Genomic DNA, 26,226 nt, shown 5'->3' with positions numbered 1-26,226 from the left:
GAAACTTGAAAAAGAAAATGTTTTGACTGAGGGGGAGTTTTGGAAATTCAGAGAAACGCGGGACAACTTGAAGGATTTGAGATGCGATAAAAAATTTAATTTTAATGTGATTAATTGATAGACAAGTACAGGTGATGACAGTAAAACCATTAATTGAGGATTGCAAGAAACTCGGGCTCATCTGTTTCACCAATGGTACAACACCCACAATTAAACTTTGAAACGCGCAGAAATCACTATCCGCCGCTCCCCTCCCTGTCCCCCTCCCAAAATGTATACATGAAAAATATATACATATATACATAATACAAATATTTAACAATTATTTGCCTCAGGTTCGGTGAATATCGTGAATAATCCCCGAGACGAAGTTGAGGGGATTATTCGACAATATTCACCGAACCTGAGGCGAATAATTGTTTTAGTATAATTTCAGAGCTGAACAACAGAGAAATGTCTAAAATCATAACATTTTAGTAACATTTATTAACATTTTATTTTAACATTTTATATAAACCGCGTGGAGCGGTTTATATAGCGTCATATAAGGAACCGCTCGACCAATCAGATTGCTGGAAACTCTTTGCTCAGCTCTGAAATTATACTAAAAACATATATAACTGCAAGCAGTACTGTTTCGGCTTTCTGGGCCTCATCAGTGCAGTGCTGATTCTAGGATGGAGGTGAAGCTATAAAGCCACCCCAAATGAATCCATATTTGTGGTACCATTTAAGCCATGCCAGAGTGCTCAAACTAGAAACCAGTGAGCTTCGCACAATTGCACGACATGACTCATCCTAGCAGAGTGCTTGATTTGGACATAAAATCAAAGCTTTGTAATGCCAAAGAGCTATATAACTAACTGCAGACAGCGCAGAAAGTACTATTTCGGCCTTCTGGGCCTCATCAGCGTAGTGCTAGTTCTAAGCTGGGGATGAAGCTATAAAGCCACCCCAAATCATTCTACATTTGTGGTACAATTTAAGCCATGCCAGAGTGCTCAAACTAGAAACTATTGAGCCTCGCACAATTGCATATATCATTGTGCTGTCTACAATAATCATGGTTCTTTTGCCTGGAGGACAGGAGGTGGCCAGCAATTTCCGTACGTCTCCCTCAAATTTTAACCAAACTGCAGCAAACTGTTTTTAAATTGCAAGTTGATTAAGCTTAATAACGCTAGGCGTCATATCTGATGTTCCCCTATTTTCGTATTATGTTAAACATCTACCTGGAGTGCTAAAAAACCTTTGTTGCCATTGGAAACTAACTGACTGATATGATTGGCACGTAAAGTTCCCGTGCTCTATGGGACTCCAAAACTACCTGCAAATGTATTCCACTCAAGAACTTATCAAAAGATGTCGGATATGACCGTTAGGAACAAATGGTGGACTCTGAAACGGCACGTATCAACCGGAGATCAAAACTTCTGGCTTCCCGGTGAAGCTTCTCCCGAATATTGTATCCGACTATTGAGATTTCCATCAGTCCAGACTTACCATGGTATTCACAGCAAGTTAAAATGTTCATCGGATGAATGGATCTTTGAATTTCTCCAGAACAACGGCATGGAAGTTTTACTCGATGCTTTAGAACGATTAAGCTCGCTCAAGATGTTCGTAGACGCTGTTATGTTACTTGAATGCACGTCTTGTATCAAAACTGCGATGAACTCCAAAATCGGGTTGGATTTCATGGTTGGAAATCGCGACTTCACACGACGACTTGGAAGAGGTTAGCGATATTTAAAATCAATTAAATTTTCTTTACGGTATTTTCTATTTCGGTATTCAAAGGTAAAATCCCACATTAAATCGAGAACGCAGTAATAATTTGTTTGGCCATAATTGTCTCAACGTTACGGCAAATAATATCAAGTGTTCTGTAAATAGTAAAACGCGGGCCAGAAAGTCTGTGTGTTCCAGACATTACTTTACAATGTTTATTTGTACACCATGCGAAAGTTGTCTCTTTTCACACTATGGTGTTACCTGTTATTGAAAATACGTCAAAGTTCTCCATGAATCAGCTATTTTTCTCTTTTTTTTGTTCCAAGCCGGCTTTACACCTGACATTAGCTTCATTTGTTTTCTTCTTTTCTTTTTTTTTTAGATAACTTCAATGAAATTTGTAAAGATCTTCGTTTTATTTCCCGACTGAAAGTTTTTTCATTTACCTGAAATCTTAAAATAGACAAATTCTGCTTTTTCCGCCAAAAGAATTCGCTGAACTGATGACGATAAAAGAACTTTGTGAAATCGATTGATTAAACTAACTAAAACTAAGATTACATGTAACTTACGAACAGGAAAATCATTTTTATCAGCAAATGTATCAGTTTGTACTCTAGCAATTTTCGTGAAACATTTTGAATTTTATCTGATAATCCAGTGTCTGATTTAATCAACCCCAATTTAGCGATCGTCAAAACACCTTACATCAAGGTTTTCAGACGATATTTCGATAATACCAAACGAACTGCATAACCTGAAAACAAACAATATTACTTGCAAAACAAACAGTACTCTTTGCTATGAGTTAATGGTATTGATAAATCCGGACAAACGCACATGAACTATTTATCACTGATTCGGCTGACAGCGGTTTTTGGCCACTAAATTAATTAGTTTCTGTTAAACCACAGAAAGGGAATTTGGTAAATTGAAAAAAGAGGAATTAACATTATTTTTTCCATATGATGCACGATCCTCGCAGTAGATAGCGCTATTTAAGCAATAGCGAAAATCAGACCTGAAAAAAATCAGGCCTGTACGGGATTCGAACCACTGACCTCTGCGATACTAGTGCAGCGCTCTACCAATTGAGCTAACAAGCCAACTGGGAGCAAGCCGTTAAGTTGATTCGTAATAAACCCGTGAAAGTGATAAATGAGATACAATGCAATATATGAAGTTCATATATTGTGTACTGCGGTATTAGATATCACTTTCACGGGTTTATTACGAATCAACTTAACGGCTTGCTCCCAGTTGGCTTGTTAGCTCAATTGGTAGAGCGCTGCACTAGTATCGCAGAGATCAGTGGTTCGAATCCCGTACAGGCCTGATTTTTTTTCAGGTCTGATTTTCGCTATTGTTTAAATAGCGCTATCCACTGCGAGGATCGTGCATCATATGTATCTAATACCGCAGTACACAATATATGAACTTCATATATTGCATTGTATCTCATTTATCACTTTCACGGGTTTATTACGAATCAACTTAACGGCTTGCTCCCAGTTGGCTTGTTAGCTCAATTGGTAGAGCGCTGCACTAGTATCGCAGAGGTCAGTGGTTCGAATCCCGTACAGGCCTGATTTTTTTCAGGTCTGATTTTCGCTATTGCTTAAATAGCGCTATCTACTGCGAGGATCGTGCATCATATGTATCTAATACCGCAGTACACAATATATGAACTTCATATATTGCATTGTATCTCATTATTTTTTCCCTAGGTTATTTTTTTAAGTTCGCTTTGAATATCTATCAAAATATATTAATAAGTCATCTGTTTTTCACTGTTTTTAGCACTCCGGTTTTTTGTGTTAGAAACGCGGACTTAAGTAAACATATTAAGCAGTCACAATTGGGTAGTACTGCCTTGAAGTTTTTCTGGTGCTCTTAAATTCCGTAATTTGCGACAAAGTAAACGAATTTTGCTTTAACCCTTTCGCCCACTCCTTTATGAAAATGAAATTTTTTTTTCTTTTAACGCTTCTTTAAGTGGTTGTCGAGTCTGCAAAGATAATGTACTTGGTTAAACAGTTTGTGAGCTATCATTTTGAGGAATTGAGCCGCAACTTGCACTCATTTGTGTAACAAAGAACCAAACTTGGTAGAATAGTGTCATTTTTTAAGCTCAAGGCAAATAATTATCTAGATCTGGTGATAATTTATGAGATTTTTCTACGGCGATGTTTCCCAGTGCTGTAAGAATCACTGACAGTTTTTCAGAGCTGTGTTCCCACTGGAAAGGTCATCCATCACATTTTCTTGTCCAATGAAATCCAACCCACGTTTTATTTCCAGAAGAAAATAAAAAACAAATTTCGACCAGCGGGTCTAACCAGTTAAAATGTAACTGGTCTAACTGGAAAGTGTAATACAAGACAAAAATAAATTTAGTCAGACGAACAATACAGGCCCTACTCACTGCTCAGAATAGTCGATCAAATAAATGATTATCGGGGGATTTATAATTCCGAGGCGTCAACAAAAACAATAACGACAGTCTTTGTTGTAAGTATTCTGTGACCTCAGTATGACCTGGCAGCTTTCCCAAAGCGTACCGTAACTGGTATCTTCAAGCATATGCGCATTTTGCAGTCATGTGGTTGTCATAACTCGCTGTAAAAGCAACAAAAAAATCCCACTTCATTTGGAACTGAAATCTTAATTTACACGGTTTTTTTGTGGGTCATTTTCCGTTCTGGGTATGCTTTTACGTCGAATCAATATGGCTTTTAATTCAAAGTCAAAATGGCGAAAGATTTCTGGGGACAGCAACGATGGTTCATCCGTTAGAAATGCGCTTATTTCCGACGCGGAACCCGAGCTGTGTCTTAAGCTTCTAGAAACACCGTCGCTTAAGAACTTTTCAGGACTACGACCACGTCTTGAGAAAGCAAGCAAGGAATGGCTAAGCGAATTTTTAAACCTTGGAGGAATGAGCTGTTTGTTAGATGGTCTCTCATCTTTATCATCTGCGAACAAGCAGAACCGTTTCATGGAGGCCCTTGATCAAATCGAATGCGTTCGTTGTATTAAAGCTGTAATGAATTCGCCAGCCGGTTTGGCTGTTATGACTTCGAGCAAAGAATTGACCAGATCTTTGGTAGAAGGTAAGATTTTCTACTTTCAATTGTTGCGGTTTGCAAAACCCTTGGTGATTCATATAGAGCTTCCAAATATTTATATGTCTGGAGGTAAATATTACCGGCTATAAGAACACGCTTGGCTTAAATTTTGGATCACAAAGAAAGTTCATTAATCCCGTTAGAAATGATTGTCGTCTCCAAACTTCGTAAAATTTGAAGGCCTTCGCGGTTGCCTAAAATTTCCAGGTTCAAAAAACTCAACTTTGAAATTTGAGAAGTGAGTATTTTGATCATGGTTGGGTTTTTTTTTTTTTTTTTTTCGGTCAAGTTAATTCAGCTAAACGCGCGGAATTGCTTTGTTGTCCGACGAACAAGGAGAAACGAATATTTACATAATATTTTAATTCTTGTTTGCTTTACCTGCCATATTATTTTTAATTTGTTTTTTCTCGGGAGTTTAAAATGTATTCTTTTGTAATTTTTGAGGATTTACTTGGTTGATGCTACGACGAAATTGTTAATAACATGCTGGATATTAAGTGTCCAACACAGCGAACGATATTCAACCGAACAACAATTTGAGATGGTGGAAAAAATAAATTTGACAGAGAATGGAGCAAGCTTTTTAGCAGTGTTTAATTCTATTTTGCCGAAACTACTGCGGATTTTTTATTGTCCTCTGGTATTTTGTTCACGTCAGTTGTTTTCAAAACTCATCACTGACCGCACTTTATGAATCGCCGCTCTATTATGAGTTTTTGTGCTGAAAGCAAACATAGAGAAATCTTGATCGATGAGTTAAGTCTTTCCTCTGAATTCAACCATTTCTCTCTGCAAATTTTCTGTCAGTGTCTGTCAAACTGCCAAGGTCAAGGTGTTGCCATTTCTTGTTTAGGTATCACGGAAGGGAAATTTGGGATTTTTTTAAAACTGAAATAGCATGCAAATTATTCGCGCAATCCCTGAGAGAGTTTACATACTCTTAGAGCTTGATAAACACTGATTGCAGATATTTAAGTTATTTTTTATAATTTTTTAAATTTAACAGAATGGGAGTTTATTCTTTCTCGCCGAGACATTTTACAAAATAAAGTTATTCGACGATGTTTTTAATCAAAACCTTTTGTTTTTTCTCGGGACGTGGTCTGCACAAAACAAAAACTTAAAATAGGCATTCTAGAATAAGTATTTTAACTCTTTTATAGATGTTTTATCTCAAAAGGTAAGAAAAAACATAAAATTCCCAGACAATATTTTTTTAGCGTTAAATCCCTGCTAAAATATATCCGAAAATGAAAATTAACCTTAAAGAAAATGTCAATTTTTAAAGGAATAGCGCTAATACTTAAAATGCTATTTCAGTCCGAATAAACACGCTTACTTTCCTTCTTTGATACCTTATGTCCGTATGATGTTTGGCACTCGGGGTTGCCTGCTGCAATTATTGATAAAATTTGGATGAAATCCCGTGTCCTGCGTTATGAAAGTCAAATTTTCGCAATTGTTTCCCAATACGCATTTTTGATACGAAAAATGTGGCAATGATGAAGTTGCCTCAAGAAGAAGAAGAAGAATATTTGCCGTGCCAATGAGGACCATCACCTCGCCTCGTTGCCGTTACCGTCTGCCCTGTTCAATTTTCCTATTTACAAGATTCCCTTGGTGACTGTATTTCCATGAACTCAGTTTTATTGTACGCGTTTACATGCAGATTTACATAATGTTTCAGTCGAAAACCAGGAGACAAAACATGTCAAAATAATTGAAAATTCTTCGCGGGGGGACTTGATGAAGCTGTCATTTTACATGGCTAACGCCGATTCAATCAAAAGCGGTCCAACTTTTAGAAAATCGCTTCAGTTCCACCTTTTTTTTTCTTTTCTCTTTTATGGAAGAGGGAATCATTGTTCTCAGTCTTGTAGAAGGCTAAAATTCGTACCTTAAGAACGTCCGGGTGTGGTTTGAAAAAAAAGCTACGCTGGTGCTATTTCATCTCGGACGAACTGTTTTACTTGTCTATACTTCTGCCGGAATTAAAAGCGTTTCGTAATTATTTAACTCTCTCGATTTGATGTAGGTTCTAAATCTAGTCAAGACAAGACGAAATCATACTGAAATACTGCTAGAAATGGCCTTGCGATAGAAAGTGATATTTTGAAGTACAGCTAACTTCGATCAACCAAATGTTTTATGCGGGGTATGAAATTGTGGTTGGTCCCCCTTGTGATCAAAGCATTAGGATCATTAGCAAGTATAATGCATAATTCTAATGGATTTTTCAATCTACAGTCTTTTAAGCGTATTTATTGAAAATTCATTTGAATTTAATGAATGTCAATGATTAGCTTTTGAGTTTTATGTTATAAATATTCTTTTCAGATTTAGGAACCTGTATCTGCAAAGGAATTTTAAATGTTTCCCTCTTTCTTTCGATGATTTTTTTATCGTCTCTAATTCAAGGCAATACAAAACAGTCTAATATCTTTTTATACTGAATCAATTGTTGAATAGCGTCAAAAAAGTTGATTAGACCAGAAAAATATCCGCAGAAAATTATGAACATAAAATGCATCTTGCTGATAATATTTTGAGCTGCAAAATTATCGAGTTTTCTTCCCAAACCATTGCGCTCGACTCCGGATCGAGTGGTCCGGGTTCAAGCCCCGGCCGGGACATTGTGTTGTGTTCTTAGGCAAGCCTCTTTACTCTCACAGTGCCTCTCTTCACCCAGGTGTTTAAATGGGTACCGGCAATTTAATGCTGGGGGTAGCCCTGCGATGGACTGGCATCCCATCCAGGGGGGAGTAGAAATACTCCTAGTCGCTTCATGCTACAGAAACCGGAGTTAAGCACCGGCCAAATGGGCTACTAGGCTCGTAAACAGACTTTACCTTTACCTTCCCAAACCATAAAAAAATTTAGAAAGTAGACAACTTTTTAGGAAGCGATTCTTCTCAGCTCTAGTCCACCGGGGTCGTAAACATTGATTACAAGGCGTTTGTTTTTAGAGTTTTGACTTTATTTAAAATGAAAACTTTTCTTACAAACGATTTTGTTTGGTAAACAAACGAGGAGCTAAATATAACATTATAAGTTTGCTTATATCAATGAATGCTGAAGTTCTATTATCGGTTTACTTATGAATTAAACAGTTTCTCAGTCTGGGTAAAAAGTGAGCAATAATTATGTCTACGGCATGCGCCAGGCGTAAATTTTTGGAGATAGGCTAAGTTAACTTTTTTGTAGAAACCAAAATGATACTGGCTATCACCGCTCTAAAACTTTCTGAAAAAAGAATCTTTTAGGAAACTCTTGCGATTGCTAATGCGCTAGAATGATAATTACAAATTTGAAAACTTGACAAAGTAGTTTTTGATTATAGTAAATAGCATTCAATTTCTCCATGAAGCGGTTTCAAGGAAACCAATGCCTAGTGGTTTCTTTTTCAACTAACTAACAAGCTACGATCTCCTTCGCTTTTCTGTTTTATCAAACTCAACTGCGGGATTTCCTCCGATGCGCGCGGAATTAAATAAAATCCCTTCCATAAAGCGTATAGTAATCGGAAAGTATCGAACGAGTTCCTTGTAATTCAAATGGGTAAAAAAGGACTGTAGAGTTTTAATTATATTTATTCATACCTAAGGCAGTCTGAATTCGTATTGGCTAAACTTGAAGGCTTTCTTAATTCTAAATACAATATTGTCTCCTCTCACCTGCACAATAGTGTTCAAAGTATTCATAATTTAGGGTTAGTTTCGAATAATAGCTCACGTTCATGTTGTTTTGTACCCAAAATAGCTCAAAAGATGCACTTTGTAGTTTTATACTATTTATTGATGTAAAAAGACAACATTAGTTTATCTTCATTATTGCAGCCGATATTTGCCTAACCAAAATGAGAAATTTCCCAAATAAAATGGTCCACCATCTTACTGGAATAATTCTTTCTCTTGTTTATATTTAAGTGATTCCATTGACACCGAATCAATACGACGAACTCTTCTGGCAGCCGCTCAAAGTGACTCATTTAGTATTCCATAGCAATTACAATTAAGGCCTTTTACTGAGAAAACAGTGTCGTGATGATTAAAAAACATAGAATACAGTGGCATTCATGAATGAATGTTTGCATAACTCGAAATACTATCTTGAAATGACGGTCACCTGCGCGATGTAGCGCATTCATTCTTTCTTGAAGGGAAGTAGAATGGTTTTCGCAAACTGTTTCTAGGCATGCGTGTTCTTCTATTTTTAATCTTTCGCCTAAACCTTTTTTATTTTTAAACGAGACAACATGGCTTGCCTCGAGAGTTTATTTGCATGTGGAGGAGTTGAGGAGGTTGTGTTTAAAACTGACCTGGCAGTTACGATGGCCATTAGAATTCTCGGTGTTCCCAAATGCGGTTTTAGATGAGAAAACCGTCCAGTTTTATTGACCGCAAATGGATTGTTGATTTTTTTTGGTTGGTTAAAATGATTTCACGGCTTTGAGTACAAATTCTCCGTTATTATGGCTACTGCGAGTGTTGCCAACAGATGGAGTGTAGTTCGGCAAAGATTTAACAATGCTACAGATGGAAAGCAAGTCGAAAACGTTACCATCTCTTCAGATGTCTCTGCTGAACTTTGCGTTCGTCTACTTAGTTCTTCATGTCTTCAGAATTTCTCCGGGCTCAGGGCAAAGATTCAAACCAGTTCTGCTGCATGGATTGCAGGATTTCTCTCTCATGGTGGGCTGGAAGTCCTCTTTCAAGCTTTGAAAAGATTAAGCAAAGGCGGGAAAATGGCGTTCACGGAGGCGTTTATGCAACTTGAGTGCGTCAACTGCATCAAAGCTGTTATGAATTCGAAACAGGGACTTGATTCAATTATCCGAAACAAGGCCTTGGTACGAAATCTTGCTAAAGGTTGGCGCTCAATGAATATTGTTTATTTTTTTCCCGAAATTTCAAAACAAGGTCATTTCGCGAGCAAATGATTTTCAAACTGGTTTTCAATTTATTCAAATTTCGAGAGAAAGAAAAAAGTCTAAATCGATAGTTTTTCATTCTTTCTTTAGACCTCGGTGTTCCTGATGTCTAAACCAAGTTCTCATTAACAAAAGTTTGCTTCGTCGTCCGTGATAGCTAATTACGCATAACTTTTCTCATTTACGGCAATATTTTGTCTCAAAACTCGTAAATTATTTTCATAATGTTGGCGAGGACATTTTTATTTCAGTGTAAATTGGTTCCTTTTCTAAAAATTTTATTTTGTCGTGTTTGGCAAAAAACTACTGACATTGGCTTTCGGATGTCAACATGTTACGAGCATCAATTTGTTCACACGCGGGAAAGAAAACGAAAATTGTTCTGTTTCACAGGAAATAAATATAAATTTTTTTGTGTGAATGTTAAAAAAAAACTCCTTTAAAAGACAAATCCTTTGAAATTATAACTCAAGCGATGAAATTGCTTTTTTTCGGCGAAGCTTTGAAAATTCAAGAAACAATTATGTCTTGCCTTTGGCTGTTAATTATTTTATCTCGTGACTCGTGTAAACTTTGCTGGGCACAGTGCTTCACTCTATTGACATGCGGAAACCTTTCCCGATTTTAAGCCAATTTAAAGAGATTGCAGCCTGCTCATTGTTCGTTCCCGTTTACTCCTATTCATATCACGAAAACCAAGATTTGACCTTTTCCAATGTTTAGAACAGTCACTACTACTTTTCAACAACCGTTGAGTCTAACTGAAAAGCATGCTGTAGGGAAACAGTTAATTATTTAAAGAAAAAGTAAAATAAGGTATTCTATCACTTTAGATGATTTGCATGTAAACAATCCCGTCAGAGAGAAGCAAATTGCAATGATGAAATTATATTACCGTAACTTTGTTAGGGGGGAATAACGAATTTTTATGTAACAAAGTATGATAGTGATTGGTAAATACTTTATCTCTAAACGACGTTAAACGTAGCTAATGAAAGATATCTTTTCCTAATGCCTTCAAAAGTTTTGAACGGTCGAAATGAAGGTACAACCCATATTTTCTGTGGTTTTTGAAATGGACTACTTAAGTTTTCTGGATAGTTAAAATGGCAGCAACATAGCGTGCTAAAATAAGAGGAATATTTTAATGAATTGAAAAATTCTTATTAGCTGTTGTAGAATTAGGCTAAACAGGTGCTCCAATTTTGGATAGATGGCAAAAGTTGTATTAATCACTCTTCTTCCGCTAACTGTTTTTCTGGTTGTTTGTTTATTTGCCTTTTATATTGAATCAATTTAACACAGAGACATTTGAAGGAATCGACTTGCAGTTATTCTCAATTCTTAATGAGTTCCAGTTGTTTGAGTCAATAAATTAACCAACTGGGTCATTGTGCTGTATTCCCGGGCAAGACACTTTACTTGAACATTGCCTCTCTCCCACACGGGACTGTAAATGGGCGCCGGTAGGCGAGCTTTCAACGAAGCCGAACACAACGGTGACAAAGGTGGGGGGAGGGGCAATTAACGATGGTCTGGCATCCCATGGGGGGGGGAGAGGAAGGGGGCCGAATGGTACCCTCAGTGAGCTGACTTCAACTCCGCCTTTGAGTAATTTCCTCTCTAATTCTTTCAGCACTCGATACAAACAACACAATGATAAAGAAACAAGTATTTGAACTCCTCTCCGCTCTGTGCCTTTATTCCAGCCAAGGACACCAACTTGCGATTGACGCTCTTGAGAATTACAAGGTGAGTCAGTGTAATTAGGATGTTATTTTTTTTTTTATAACGTCGCTTCATTGTTGAGAAGACGATTTATGAGAATGTTAGGAATGATCAACTCTGAAGGACGCTTGTGTCACATATGAACTTAAAAATGACTCTGATCATCATCGAGTTCTCTTTAGCTCAATTGGAAGAACATCCATTGTGTTTTTTGGCAAGAAACTTTACACTCACAGTTCCCCCCCCCCCCCCCCCTACACACACACACACACGTCCCTCAACTGCGAGTGTACAGGGGTACCAGTGAACTCTTAGGGAGACTTGATGAAATGCTGAGGGGGGTTACCTGCGATGGATTAGTCCCCCTTCTAGGAGGGGGTTAGTAATACTGTCACTTCATCTTCGTGGAACCGGGAGAAGCTTCGACTGGATGTAATACTTAGCTTGAGTGAAAACTTTACCATGTAATCATGGTTCTTTTTTTTCCTTGTTATTTTGTTTCCACCATAGCTCACCAAGGGTCAGCGGTACAGATTTAGTCTGATCATCAATGAGCTCAAAAATGCAGAAGTTATGCCATACATGACCACGTGTTTAGCCTTTATCAACACTATACTCATCGCCACAGAAGACTTTGAAGAACGAGTCCGCCTGAGGAACGAATTTGCTGGTAAGGAAACGCTATTCTCAGTACGGTCGTGGTATACATATTCAATTCCTTGCGAAAGCCACGCTCTACAGAGCCATAGGTTGTGATGGTATGCTACGCCGCACCGAGACTTCCAAATAAACTGTAATCTATTCTGAAGAACCAGACCTTTTCATTTGAAAATTAATAGTTAAAATTCCAATCTTTCTGGTAATCACACTACCTTCCCTCTCCTCTGACGCGCAAAAAGTCTTAATGCAACTTCTTCAGTAGCACGCTCCCTTTTTTCTCAAGTGTTTTCCTTCATCTCGAATTAGTCTTCCACGTCAAAACTGTGATTTTATCTCAATATACAGCTTCCCCTTGACAAGGTTTCAGTTTGCATTCGGAGAATTAACTTTTCAATTCTAATCTCTTATTTCACCTTTGAGCCTCATTCATCAAGGATACTTGCAAATTCACTCCGCTGTACTCGTCTCTTTTCTTAAATCTTTAGTGTTTCAATTAGTTTCAAGAAGTTTTGATACCTTCCAAAAAGTTTTCTGTTTTCCCAAACCACGTCCTCAGATCACACACCAAGATGTTCTCGTAGTCTTTTCATAAACGAAGCATTTCATACCGTATGTTTCCATTTTTCCACGGAGCACTTCTTGAAATGTGGCCAATATTTTAGTAGATCAAAGGAAATCTTTCGTCACGCTTACTAAATAATTTCGTTAGTGTTGGTGCGTGGGAAGATTCCCTCCACAAAAACAAAGATGTAACAAACTTAAGTTTGTTCTATACAGCCACATTAATTACCGATAAATTTGTTTGTACTTTTTGTACCTCTAAAGCCTTTTTTAAAGGAAAAATTGTAAACTTTAGGATTTTAATTTCGTTTTCTTGTGATAAGTGTTCGGAAATAGGCGAATGATAATTGAAGGGAAGAAATTTGCGATTTTGCCGTTGAAATCGTTAGATATCCCGCTTCACTGTACTTCGCTTATCGCTGTTTTCTTCGCGTATTCTCAAATCATTCGTGGGTTTTCCCTCCATTGTTTGGCCCTGCGGTGTTTCCAGCAGTGAGAAAATTAAGGGCTACTGTGTTTGTGGTTTAAATGTTTTCCGCAACTGGATAGAAATGAACGTTTACATGCAAGATTTGGCTGTATGAAGCGAATTCCATGCGAACCAGCAGGTAAGACTCAAAATAGCATCGCGTTCACGTCCGCACATCACAGAATCGTTCTTGTAGTAAGACCTTTAATTTTTAGACTGCGAAACTCTGGTTCAATTCTAGGAGCACATGTAACAACTTCAGATCATCTGCGTAATATTTTAGTGTCTCATGCTGCGGAAAAACAGCGCTTTTGGTCCAATTACACGCGTTGAAAACTGGTTTGCATGTAGTCGTAACATGCAGAAATGTAATGGCTCCCAATTATTTGTTCACAGGGCTAGGACTCTTGGATATCCTTAGTAATTTGAGGTAAGAAATTTGATAACAAATTGAAAATATCTTAATTTGAGAAGTAGTTGTTGATATTTTTTATTTAATAGCGCTTTCCACAGTGTTTTAAGTAGAAAAAACTCTCGCATTTTCCCCGATTTGCTTTAGCTCGGTAAACTTAATTGTATTTAAGCCGGCTGCTAAAGCGTACTAAGTGAATAGATTAAACGTAATTTTCACGTTTTTTCGAGTTCTTTGCGCGATAGCTGTATAGAATGATTAAATTAATTTTCTGGTTTTTCGTGTTCGTTTGTGTAATAACATATGCAAGAAAAAAGCTCTAGAAATCGAACACTCCTGTGAAATGTAGAAGTCGCCTAAGTTCGTGCCTAGATTTCCCACGGTCAAGCAGTTCCTCTAATTCCAATTAGCGAGAGGGATCTAGACACGAGATTAGGATTCGTCTCTTTCGTTACCAGTGTCATTGCTTGGCTTTAAATTTTACACGGGAAAAGCTTCAAGAGTTAAGACGATCGTAATATACTGCGTCATTTATCGCAGGCACAACGATGACGAAGAGTTGCTGGTTCAACTCGATGTGTTTGAAGAACAAAGACTGGAGGATGAAGATGAGCTCAACTCCCCTGAGGGAGTTAATCTCACGTCTCACTTGGACGTATTTCACGCCCTGTTTAGAAAGGTTTGTTCCTATTTCCCTACAAAGTATTTTCCTTTTTGCTGTGGTAATTAAGTGCAACTACAATGAAAAATGTCGTACTTGCTCTAACGATTGATTCTCCTTTCACTTTAAATAAAACTCTAACCATGCCAGTCATTGAAAAAACCAAACTAATTTACGTACGAAAGAAAGAAAGAAAGCAAGAACAAATGGGTCGCTAAATGGTAAAATAAAACAAGTGTGGCTTTGAATACAAACGCCCAGGGGTACCCCGCTTGGTAGGCGCAAAACCAGGGAGGGGAGACACCGACGCCCGCCATTTAAGCCATTCCGTAGCTTCGTAACCAGCATTCATTTGTTTTTTTAGGTGAGCAACAAACCTCAAGGAATAAACCTGTTAAGTATCCTACAAAACCTGCTTTTGATCGAGGACGACTCACCTGTGTCGGATTCGGTTTGGGAAGTGATCGAGAAACTTGTAAAACGAGCTGTGAACATCGACAGTCGTAATCGAGTGGAGTCAATCCTAGAGGAGGGTGAGAAGCAATTTACCAGTTTACAGCATGGAGGTTCATCCAGAAGGGGAGAAAACAACACGCAGAGTGATTCTCCTGATGAAAACTTGGCCCATCGAATGTCTGTGGCACAGCAATCGTCGGAAGATGTGCGTTCGGCTTCTGTGCGTTCTGTCTTTGACAATGACCCCACTTCGACTCCTGCTGTGACTAACGGAGTTCATGAGGAAGTACAGGCTTCCTCCACGGGAGCAACATTAGAGGAAGCGACGATGACATTTGAAGATGAAGAAGTAACTCCAGTTTCTGTCAAAATTCTTGAAGGTATCATTCAGAATAACAAGGAAAAAGAGAGGCGATCATCCAGTCCAGACCTTATGTTGGACCTTGAAAGTGTAGCAAATGAAGTCAGCTTAAACAATCCTCCCCCGGCTCCTCCTCCACCGCCCCTACCTGGACAATCAAATGGTGAAGAATTTCAGATGGCTATGAATCACGCAGAAACAACTGAAAGCGCACCTCCACTGCCAGGGCAAGATGAGAGTTTTCCGTACGGGAGACCAGTTACTCCTCCATCGGCAGGAGCATCAACCATTCCTCCGCCGCCTCCTCCTCCGCCCCCTGTGGTAGGAGGAGGTGAGATACCTCCATCTCCTCTCCCAGGAATGAATGTGCTACCACCGCCTCTTCCAGGATGGGGTGGAATACCCCCTCCTCCTCCTCTACCGGGAATAGCTGGAATACCTCCTCCTCCTCCTCCTCTACCGGGAATGGGTGGCGTACCTCCCCCTCCACCTGTTCCAGGAATGACTGGGGTACCGCCACCGCCCCCATTACCTGGAATAGGAGGAATACCTCCGCCTCCACCTCTACCAGGAATGGGTGGGGTGCCACCACCACCCCCTTTACCTGGAATGGGGGGAGTTCCTCCACCGCCGCCACTTCCAGGGATGGCTGGAGCACCCCCACCACCCCCTTTACCTGGAATGGGGGGAGTTCCTCCACCGCCACCACCTCCAGGAATGGGTGTAGCACCCCCGCCTCCCCCTTTACCTGGAATGGGTGGAGTACCTCCTCCACCACCACCTCCGGGAGCGGGGGGAGCTCCCCCTCCGCCTCCTCTGGGTGGATTTGGAGTCAATCGAGTTTACCAGCAGCCCGTCCAACGAAGTTACAGCTGTCCGCTCGTCCCTCCGGTGAAACCCAAGAGTAAGATGCGATCCTTGGCGTGGCAGAAGCTTCCTCCGCACGTGATCCAGAGGAGTAAGACGTGTGTTTGGGCACGTGTCATGGCGCTGGAAGTAGTACAGCCTGATTTTCATCTGGAAGAAGAGTGGTTTTGTCAAAAGAAGACGGGCGCAGCAAAGAAGACAGAGACTAAAAAGAAGGAACCGTCAGAGGTGTGGGTAGATCGGTTTTCATTGTCTTGTGAGAGAACAACACTTTGTGTAGAGTGCATCGTTAATGTGTGACTGTGTTAGAGGCTGTGGAAGCGCTAATCTAGCGACTGAAATACATCAGTGGGAGCTGAAAAATTTTTCATTACGATGCTATTAACTTTTTCCTTTCCTTAGATCACCCTTCTGGATCCAAAGCGAAGTCTGAACGTGAACATTTTTATGAAGCAATTCAAAAAGTAAGTCTTGCTGTGTGTTGCGTTTAAGTAATGTTCAGGGCTTTGTCCTGTCCTCTCTTTGAATATGGTGCACGTTAGATTGTCTTGGAGAAGAAGGATGGGATAAATGTGAGAACACTCACCCCCCCTTGCTGGGGCCTGGGTTTGATTGCCGAACCCCACGTCACGCGTAGGCTGAGGTTGAGTTTTTTTTTTTTTTCTGTCCTTGCTCCGAGGGTTTTCCTCCGGGTCCTCCGGCTCTCCTTCTTCCACAAATTCAAATTTGAATTGGAAACAGTGGACAAAGATCTACCTTGGGCTGGTGCTACTACCAAACTCCTCCTTATTTATTTGTTTTAAGTTGTCGTTATTTTTGTTGTTGTTTTCATTTTTTCAATATCGTGTTGTTAGCAGGGAGGGGGATTACTAGGTTCTAGAATCCCTGACGGTAAGCTGTGCCCCCATCACTAATCATCTAGAATCCCTGACGGTAAGCCGTGCCCCCATCACTAATCATCAGCTTATGGTGAGTTTTCGTAACCAGGAGTTCTCAAAGCGGAGTAGCGACTGTCTTGTTTGCCAATGTAACGGTAGCAGAGGCGGGGGTTCGGGAAGAAGGATACATTTTTCACATAAACACGTTCCCTGTTTCCTTAAGGTCAAATGAAGAGATTGTTGGATTGATTCAAAACGGGAACAGTAAAGCTTTCGATGTCGATGTCCTGAAATCGTTCATCAAACTCCTACCAGATAACACAGAGGTCAGTATCCAAGAGCAAAAAATCCAGAGGTGTGACTACTCTAAGTTATAGTCAAACTTAACTTCTCCTGAGAGTATACGCAGATTATTCAGATAAAAGCCGAGGTGGTGAGACAATAGTCTTAGAGCGTAAATTTGAACCTTAAGGATGAATGTTTAAACTGAAATCTGTTTGTGTTTTGTTCCTTTTTAGAAAGAAATGCTGAAAGGATTCTCTGGCGATAAAACTCAGCTGGGATCGGCTGAGAAATTTCTGTTGGCTCTGGTCTCTATTCCTGGGTATGGTTACTTCGTTTTTTATTGTAAATTTTTTGTTGTTTTAATTTCTCCGACTAGTATCTTTGTAACTGAGTTGAGTGAATAAATAAAAGATATATAATTATCGTAGTCATCTGATTATTTATTCGTTTATTTCTTTTTGTTTTTAGGTACAACCTTCGTCTTGAAGCCATGTTACAAAAAGAGGAGTTCCAGATTACAGTTGAAACAATTGAACCGAGTATAGAGTCTTTGAAAGGAGCAATACAAGGTGGGCGTAGTCTTTATGACTTCGTAAAATCTAGAACAAGTAGAAAAAGTCTCATTACTATTTTCAAACATTTCTTATATTGCAGTGGAGGAGAATTCGCTTTAGTTACACAACGCAGACTTTGACCACAGGTTACCCAGCAGGCAGTCATTGTTTATATTGACAGAGCATACAACCCCGTGTTTAAAAGAGAACAACAAATCACTACAAAACGTGGAAGAGGGTTGAAATTAGAAAAAACAACACGTTTGACTCCAAAACTCTGTTGGTTTTAATTAGAGTTTTGTAGTTTGTATTTCATTTTTTCAAGACGAAGCACTAATTGACCTCGAATATATTCAGATATCCTCAACAGTGAAATTCTACCAGAAGTTCTTCAGCTGATTTTGATCATTGGCAATTTTCTGAACTCGGTAAGAGCTGTTTGTTCTTTTTTGCCAAACTTAAAAATTTTGCGTCCTCTGCAACCTAAACCTTGTAACCAACGGGCATGTCTTCTATGTTCTGTGTTGTAGGGAGGGTACGCCGGGAATGCTGTGGCTTTTAAGATCAACTCTCTCCTGAAGATTGTGGACACGAGAGCAAACAAACCTCGTATGACCCTTATGAACTTCTTAGTACATGTAAGTTCCCACTTTTTTGAGATTGCTTGAGCCAATTTATTTTTTTTTATGGCGATTTTAAGTACAAACTAGTTACGGCTGGTGGCAAAGCCAAGCACAATTCCAGAAAAGCGCGCGAAAAAGAAACACCGGCGCATTACTGGCGCCAAGCGCGGGAATAAACAAAACCGGCGCCTAGCGCGGGAAATCTGCCACATTTGCTAAGTGTGGAAACACACGACTACTGCTTAGCGCAGGAAATTAGTACCTAGTAGTCTTCGGAAAGATGCTGCAAGCTCTAAGCGTGGTGGAAAAGCTGGAACAAATGACAAATGCCAGGCTCAGAAGAGCGAACAAGGGGAAAATCAAACGTGGTAAATGTGTAGAGCGGTTGGCTTCTTGACTCCTAGGGGTTTTTAGCTGAGACATTAAGAACAATCGTGAAATGTATGATGAACATGAGAAAATTGTCTCACAAAAGTGTGTTTTGCATTTAAGGTTGCTGAAGAGAAACGCGAGAAAGTATTGAAGTTTCCTGAAGACATGAAACATCTTGACAAAGCTGTTAAGTAAGTGAGGTTACCCTTATTTATGTGAAAATGACTGGAATTGATAGAGTCCGACATGAACAAGGTTGATTTAAAGTCGTCAGTTTTGAACGCAGTGTTTAAAACTGTGAATTTAAAGTAATAAAAAAAAATTGGGAGTAATTGCCTCAATTGTTCCATCTTAGGTTATCAGTGGACAACCTCACTGGAGAAGTGGCAGGTCTCAAAAACAAACTCAAAAGCCTAGAGAAAGATATGAAAAATGGACCGAAAGAGATCTCCACTCAATTTTCTGAATTCATTCAGGTAAGTTTTTTTTTTCCTCCTTGGTTCACTGCCTCACTTTTTTCTTGACATTATAAAAAGATTTTTGAGTGTTGCTGAAACAAAGTAATGTAGTTAACACGGGCAATTGGAACAAGGAAACTATGTCAAGGAGCCAATAAGAAGTCGAAGTGGAAGGAAAACGCGGGAAAATGTGTGTAACCAAGTCGCACATGGTTTCAGCTTTGCATCTGATTGGTCGCGAGAGTGTTTCAAGTTTACCTGACCTATCAGAAGTCAGTGCAGTGAGGCACAACGAATATATCCCAGATTTCTTTCGACACTCGGTTGACAATTGCTCAAACTTCTTTTAGGAGAGTCGCTGACGCCTGTCCTCGCGCCGATTGCTTTAAATAGTCAAACTTATTAAAAGAAAAAGGGAGAGACAATAAATCGCTGTCTTGTGCAGATGATCGCCGTTTTTTTCTTGTTCAGTTTTGTAATTGGCGTTGTTGTTGTTTGTTTTGATAAAACTTTTTTTGTTTTTATAAACAGAGTATGATTCTTTACTCTGCAATGACCAAATTTTGTATCATTATTAGAGCGCTTTAGAGAAGGCGAAGCAGCTTGAGGAAGGCATCGTCGAAATCCACAGCCTCACCAAACAACTGGCGATGTATTTTTGCGAGGACGAGGGAAAGTTAAAACTGCAGGAGTTATTGTCTTTGTTCAAGACCTTTTGTGATCAGCTTGACAAAGCTAAAAAGGTATTTCCATCTGGAAACTCGATTTTTCTCTTATATTAAACATTGTTTATTTCATTTTTATATGTTTACTGTTTCGTATATCTATTTTTTGCAAGAAGTGTAAATTTATTCACTCCTGATCCAGGACTGTACTCACCTTCATATCCTTTGCTCTCGTTTTAGGAAAACAAACAATTTCGCATCCAAGAAGAGAAACGCAAGGCACGTGAGAAAAAGAAAGCTGAAGAAGCGGCTAGAAACGCCCAAGCAGGAGGCAAAGTAAAGACCAAACCGCGGCCGTTAGACGAGGAACAAGAAGGGTGTATTGTGGACCGATTGCTGAGTGACATCAGGAAAGGCTTTCCCCTGCGGAAGCTTTCCAGGGGGATATCCTCCGGGGGCGGCAAATCAGCATCGCCCACGAGGCCTAAACGGAGCCGCGAAGAAGGAGGTAAAGTTGGATTTCGAAAGATCTCGGGCCCAGCCAAGGCCCGAGCTGAATTAGAACCGACTGAAGAAGAACCGACTGAAGAAGAACAGGTTGAGATTCTGCCCAAGAGAAATCATGAAGGGCCTTACCTTCCAATCAGATAGATCCTTAATACCAAGAGAAAATAAGGGAAAGATAGAGGTCCAATCAGCTCTTTAGTTGCATTGTTACGATCTCACTTAAAGTGCACCTAACCCCTAAATTTTTTTTTGGTTTACTAACGATCTTCAAGCTTTGGTATCTCCTCGAAAAAATTTTTGGATTTGGTCAAATCCTTGAATTTTTGTGCCCGTTGAGGTACGGAAAATCGCATTAAAATTACCGCCATTTTGACTCACGACCACGTTTCAAGGATCAAGAGTCTAGCGACTAATGTGACGTCACTTTGAGAACCCAACAATCTGTATTTCGCGCCATTTTGCACAGTTCACTGGTTATGTTTGGAAGGTTAGATCGATATTGGTCGCAAATATACCGCAGAATGAATCTAGTGCTAGAAAGGCTTTCGCAGGTCGACGACTGGCTGAGAATTCCTCCGGGTGGGGGTTCTCGATATATTCCTGGGTGGGGAGGTGCGGCGCGGTCCCTCATACTCTGACCCTGTTTAAGACTAATATTGCTGATTTTCCTACCCTGTTTAAGACAGAATTCCGATTTTTGATATCCTGTTTAAGACATTTAATGTGCCTGGTATCAATGCCAAAATCAACGGAATTCAATATTAATTAAAATTAGAGCTTGTAAAAATTTTGCTGTTTATCTTCCAAGAAGATATATCCTGTTTAAGACAAAAATTGATAAATCGATACCCTGATTAAGACAAAAAATGATAAATTCGATACCCTGTTTAAGACAAAAATCTCGAAAAACATACCCTGGCTGGCCGCACGTCCCATTAAGCCCTTATAAGGGAGTACCCCCCTGGGGAATTCCTTGAGCGTCTTCTCGAAATGACGTCACAAGTCTACTCTGCCCAGATCCCCTATTTACGCGGTCGTGGTCCATTCGGATCTCGACTTCAACAGGGCATAAAAAAATGAGGGTTTAACCAAATCCAACAATTTTTTCGAAGAAATAATCACCAAAGCAGGAAGATTTTTTTAAGTGAAAAAAAATTTAGGAGTCAGGTGCACTTTAAGTCATCTTAAGGTCTCAGACTGTTTTTCCAGAGGCACGTACTGCCTCAGTCTGTCCCTTGATTTTCCCTTGTTGCTCTTGCCGATTCAAAAATGAGTATGTTAGCCTTGTTGTTTCGAAATCTTGTGAATTTTGTGGCACTTCAAAACGCAGCATTCTCAGCAATTTAGTTCGACTTTCAAATTCGCTGAAATTTTCTTCGTGGATATTTGAACATCGTCCGTAAACGGTTTGCCATCCAAAAATCAAAACAATTCTCTGATGAAATTTTAAAGTGGCAAGAAACCTTTAAAAACCTGTGCCAGCGATAAAATTATTGCATTCGCTTAATGTGCGATATTAGAGAACAGGATAAAATATCATAAGAACCGCGAGCACTCTACTTTGATAAAACATACAAACAAACAAAATAGAGAAAAATGAAAAAAATAAAAACAACCCTAAAATTGTTTTTCGTAGTTGAAAACATCCAAATGATATTCACAGTACATATATTTTTGTCTTAGAGGTATAAAAAACACAAAGAAAATTTTCGTAAAATTTTCACTGAGAATATATTTTTCTAAGACGTTTTTTACTAAATAAATATTTTGCGCTCGGGACAAAGACATTTAAAGATCGAAAACAAAATCAGATTTCAGCTACAGCTGTGCCTTTATTTCATAAATATCTGGTGTTTAGTTTGACAAGGTATCAAAAACAGAGCAAAACAAATAGAAGTCTGCTGTGGGATTCATTGCTAAAGCTAAAACGTGGGGGTGGTATTTTCTTTGATAAATACCTTTGATACGTTCAGTTATTTATTGTAAATTTTCTAATGCGCCAACCCTTTTTTTTTTTAAAGTTGGTATGTGTCGGTTGAAAGATGCGTCTTATTTCAAATAAAGCGCTGAAGATTCATGCGTATCAGTTGATAGATTGTCAGGGAGTGTTCATTGTTGAAAGGGAGGGCGGCTGAAAATGGATAAAACTTTAAGTTGGGTATTCTAGCATACGGCGAAGGGAAACTGGAACACTGCAATGTTATGCACCGCTTCCACTTTTACTTCGTCGTTGGCTTGCACTTTGTCTCTGCTGTCCTATTTCATTTTCACGCGAGGGACAAGTGTTTTGCTGAAGACGATGTTGCCACATATCTTGAACGTAGTTCTGTAGCAAGAGAACTTCCTTCTATCAGAGAGGCCTTGAGTCTTTTACAATCCTCAAGTATTATCGAGCACCTGGACTCTAGGTTCACCATATTTTTACAAACATCAGGACAGAGATGTTTGCCGAACAACTACAAAATACCTCTCATGCTACTTTTTCCAGTTGTTGATGTTTTCTATCGTTTCACCGTTTTCTAAGACAGTTTGGGCATTATATTTCCTGTAATGAAAAGTGCTTGGTTTTCACTCCGCACGTAAACTTTTAGAAGAATTTTGGACGATCCTTTCTATGATCAGCCAACCTTCCCACAATAAATGAACACTCCCTAAAATGAGCTTTAGCCTCGTAAGTAGCTCCAGACAATACTAAGTATAGCTTTATTTCAGTAATTCTATAAATGATCTCTCCAGGGAGTAATCCAACACAAAAGTCATGATTATGATAGAATTTAACTTATACAAGATCGACCACAGAATCCAAAAATGCAGATTGTGGTAATTTTGTAAACCATCAGAGCGTAAGGTTGTGTTTTAGAGAATGTCAATGACTTACTTGAGTTGGAAAAAGATTTTCCCTATAAGAGACCTCAGAAGCCGGAAAAGTGTTTCTGCATTTTCAGTGTAAGAAGACCAAAAGCTCTTTTCCCTTTTCGGATTCAAGACTATTTAATACTGATAAAAACATACATTCTTTGAATAACTAGTAAGTAAAACACGAACATTCCAGGAATTTTTCCTGCAGCCATTTTCAAGTGTTTGGCATTTTTTGAAATGTGTCAAGTGTTCGATTTTGCATAGTTTTAAACCAAAGGTGCGTTTTACACTTTCTGTAATAGATGTTCGTAATATTCTGTGAGGTTGATTTAGAAAACGTTTTGTGAAAAGACAATTTTATTAAGTGTTCCAAACGACTCCTCACGGCACAGTTGTTAGGCTTTAATTGAATTGTTGTTGTTTGCCCTCTAGCGAGTTCCTCATTGATTATACAGAAAGGTTGTTTGTTATTCTAAATTATGACAACTTTACAAATTCAAAAATTCTTATTATATTCGAAATTTAAGATTTAGGCTGTTATAGGTGGTTTGCAACCAATCTCTAGAGACACAGTTAACAAAGGTGAAAGGAACAAATGCTGGTGGACGAACAAAAGAAGCTAATGAGATGTCTATTGTTTACGTCCACTAACATGGCGGCAATGACGTAATGTGCAAACTACCTATTCGCACGTTTTAAGTCAAACAGACTGTTAGTGGTTACTCTACGTCAACATCAGTAAACCATAACGTGATATTATTTTCTTTCATTCATTGCTGATGAGCTATTGTTGAAATTAAATCAGTCAGACTGCCTCTGGAAAAAGAGATACTTTCATGTTGTCCAAATTGAACTACGTGATTACTTGAAATTGTCATTGCAAGCTCCAATAAACTTTTCTCAACCCTAAATATTGGTTTTAAAAGCACAATTGTTATTTCAGACTCTCAAGAAGTTGTGATGAACATATTGTGTTCGATTGCTCTGTTTACTAATTTGAATAAGTAACTTCGGGCACCCTTTTGATCTTTCGTTCGCATGGAAACGAGGCTATTGACCACGTGATTAGTTTCCAATGCGCGGCGTAGAAAGCTGCCCTTAGAGATCTGGATACATAGTATTAATACAAGCTGTTTGGATAGTATACGTATACGTAGGTGGTCTTGTCTGAGTGTTTATCTTATTTAGTGACCCTAAGGTCGTATTTTATTACTCCGTTTATAACGTGATATGTTTTTATTCACCACAGGTGAACACGTGTTCGTTATTCCGGAAGAACCCGAAGATGATAAAAAGCAAGTCAAAACAAAAGGAGTGCTGAGTGAAATCGTTGATGCCGCGGACAAAACTGAACTGAAAAAAGACCAGCTCGAAAGCAAAGAAGAGATATTAAATCGTAGATTTTTTAACCCTGTCAGTGAGACAAAGATATCAGAGGCTGGGGTCGAAGTCGAAACATTGAAAGGAGACCCAGCAGATGTTACCAAGGTTAGTACATCTAACGCACGTGAAAACAGGGACGTATCCGAAATGAAAAAAAGAAAATCTAGTGAGGACGTGTCTGCCACTCAAATCGAAGAGGAATTAAATAAAGAATCAAAGAGGATTAAATCTTTTGGACAGTCTCTCGAGAGTAGAAATGCTGACAAAACTGCCTGCCACAAAAGTGGCGAACTGCCAGCCTTGAATGGAGTTTATGAAGATGTTTCGTCTGACGTAACTCCTGCAAAAATTCTAAATGATACAAAACCTGAGCTTGTCACTGTAAGAGAAGGGTACAGTTTAGCTGCACCGAAACAAAAGGTTTTGTCTTCTATGAAAAACCATGACGATAGAAGATTGAACGGTACTGTGTCAAATTCAGAGACTCCTGAGCAACAGGAAAATCGTGCTAAACAAAATATTAAGAATGACGGTCGTGTTTCTGGTGTGTCTCCATTGGAGACGGAAACGAATGAAAAAAGCGCTCAAGTGCTTCAGTCGAAATCCGCCGCCGTGGTAAGCACAACATCAGCTTCTAAAGCAGACGATTCAGCAAGAAAACTTCAAACACCGGCGCATTTATCTCCAATTCTCATAACGCTTGATCAGTCGAAGGATGAAAAAGAACCTACATTGAATAGTTCAAACATTCCCCAAGAGAATGAAAAGGGAAAAGCCGGGCGAGATTTCGCAGGAGAAATAATTCAACCAGTGCGAAACAAAACACCTTCTGAAAATGGCGGGAAAACTTTCATTGCCGGTCAATCTGAAAGCGGTAAGCAATTACGTGATAATAGCCTAAAGGTTCTCAATCTTCCCCAAAACGGAGATCTGGGTTCGAGCAGCAGAAGTGAGGAAAAACGAAACGATGAAAGATGTGAAAGAAGTGGAGAGAAAGAGGGGAACAGACAAACTGGGTTTAAGGACAAACACCATCGAGGCGTTTTCCTATCTGTTTCTGTCGGACAGGACAATAGTCTAAATGTAGGGGTCGATGAAACACCCGAACCTTTGAACGAACCAAATGGAAGCAAAAGAGAAGGACTCTCCCGTGAAGGATCTGACAAACGACGGAGATTGAGTGAGGCTGACCTTAATCTCCGCCCGCTGAGTCCTGTGATGGAAGATGGAGAATCTGATAACCAACTATTAAATCCTTCTGCTGGACGGACAGCGAAAGTGAAGAAAAGCAAATCGTTCGTGGCTCGTGGGTTTTCAAAAATGTTCGGAAGTAAGCGAAAACATAAAGTGGACAAAGGTGCTAAGGAGAATTCCTTCTCATCCGAATGTGAAAGTCAGAGGACTCAGGCGGAGTTTGATCGGAACGAGAATCGCGGCGAGACGAAGGAGAATACAAAAAAGAAAAAGAAGAAGGTAGAGGGAAAACATGGCGACGAGAAGATTAGCGATGGACAATCAACTAATGAAAGCAAAAGCAAGCATTCGTCGCGCAAGTTTGGTGGCCTTTTCTCGCCGGGAAAAAAGAAAGAGAAACATTCGCATTCAAATGAGAGCAAGTAACTTTTTTGTTGTCTTAGCTTCTCTTGAAGCCATTCATGGGATCGATTTTAGT

At 39.3% G+C, this 26,226-nt stretch overlaps 1 protein-coding gene across 6 annotated transcripts in view; it reads left to right on the top strand.

Annotated features, from left to right (window-relative positions):
* Positions 1-26,226, top strand: part of LOC111332145 (inverted formin-2) — a 34,524-nt gene that overhangs the window by 6,865 nt on the left and 1,433 nt on the right. For 3 of the 6 annotated variants that reach the window (XM_088732320.1, XM_088732319.1, XM_088732321.1), the window contains exons 2-17: positions 11,432-11,547; positions 12,034-12,193; positions 13,610-13,643; positions 14,166-14,304; positions 14,651-16,198; positions 16,373-16,434; positions 17,072-17,174; positions 17,367-17,452; positions 17,602-17,702; positions 18,045-18,115; positions 18,218-18,325; positions 18,803-18,873; positions 19,038-19,158; positions 19,719-19,883; positions 20,046-20,313; positions 24,421-26,226. The exon at positions 24,421-26,226 is cut by the window's right edge and continues 1,433 nt beyond it. In XM_088732320.1, coding sequence (XP_088588446.1) covers positions 11,432-11,547; positions 12,034-12,193; positions 13,610-13,643; positions 14,166-14,304; positions 14,651-16,198; positions 16,373-16,434; positions 17,072-17,174; positions 17,367-17,452; positions 17,602-17,702; positions 18,045-18,115; positions 18,218-18,325; positions 18,803-18,873; positions 19,038-19,158; positions 19,719-19,883; positions 20,046-20,313; positions 24,421-26,174 — 4,907 coding nt within the window. In that variant the 3' untranslated portion in view covers positions 26,175-26,226. Of the gene's footprint in view, positions 1-1,095; positions 1,739-4,295; positions 4,848-8,552; positions 9,734-11,431; positions 11,548-12,033; positions 12,194-13,609; positions 13,644-14,165; positions 14,305-14,650; positions 16,199-16,372; positions 16,435-17,071; positions 17,175-17,366; positions 17,453-17,601; positions 17,703-18,044; positions 18,116-18,217; positions 18,326-18,802; positions 18,874-19,037; positions 19,159-19,718; positions 19,884-20,045; positions 20,314-24,420 lie in introns of those variants that run through there. The other 3 variants (XM_088732323.1, XM_088732318.1, XM_088732322.1) reach the window with 3 other exon arrangements.

This window comes from Stylophora pistillata, chromosome 9 (assembly GCF_964205215.1).
Source record: "Stylophora pistillata chromosome 9, jaStyPist1.2, whole genome shotgun sequence".
NCBI lineage: Eukaryota > Metazoa > Cnidaria > Anthozoa > Scleractinia > Pocilloporidae > Stylophora > Stylophora pistillata.
This window is presented reverse-complemented; position numbering and strand designations above follow the sequence as displayed.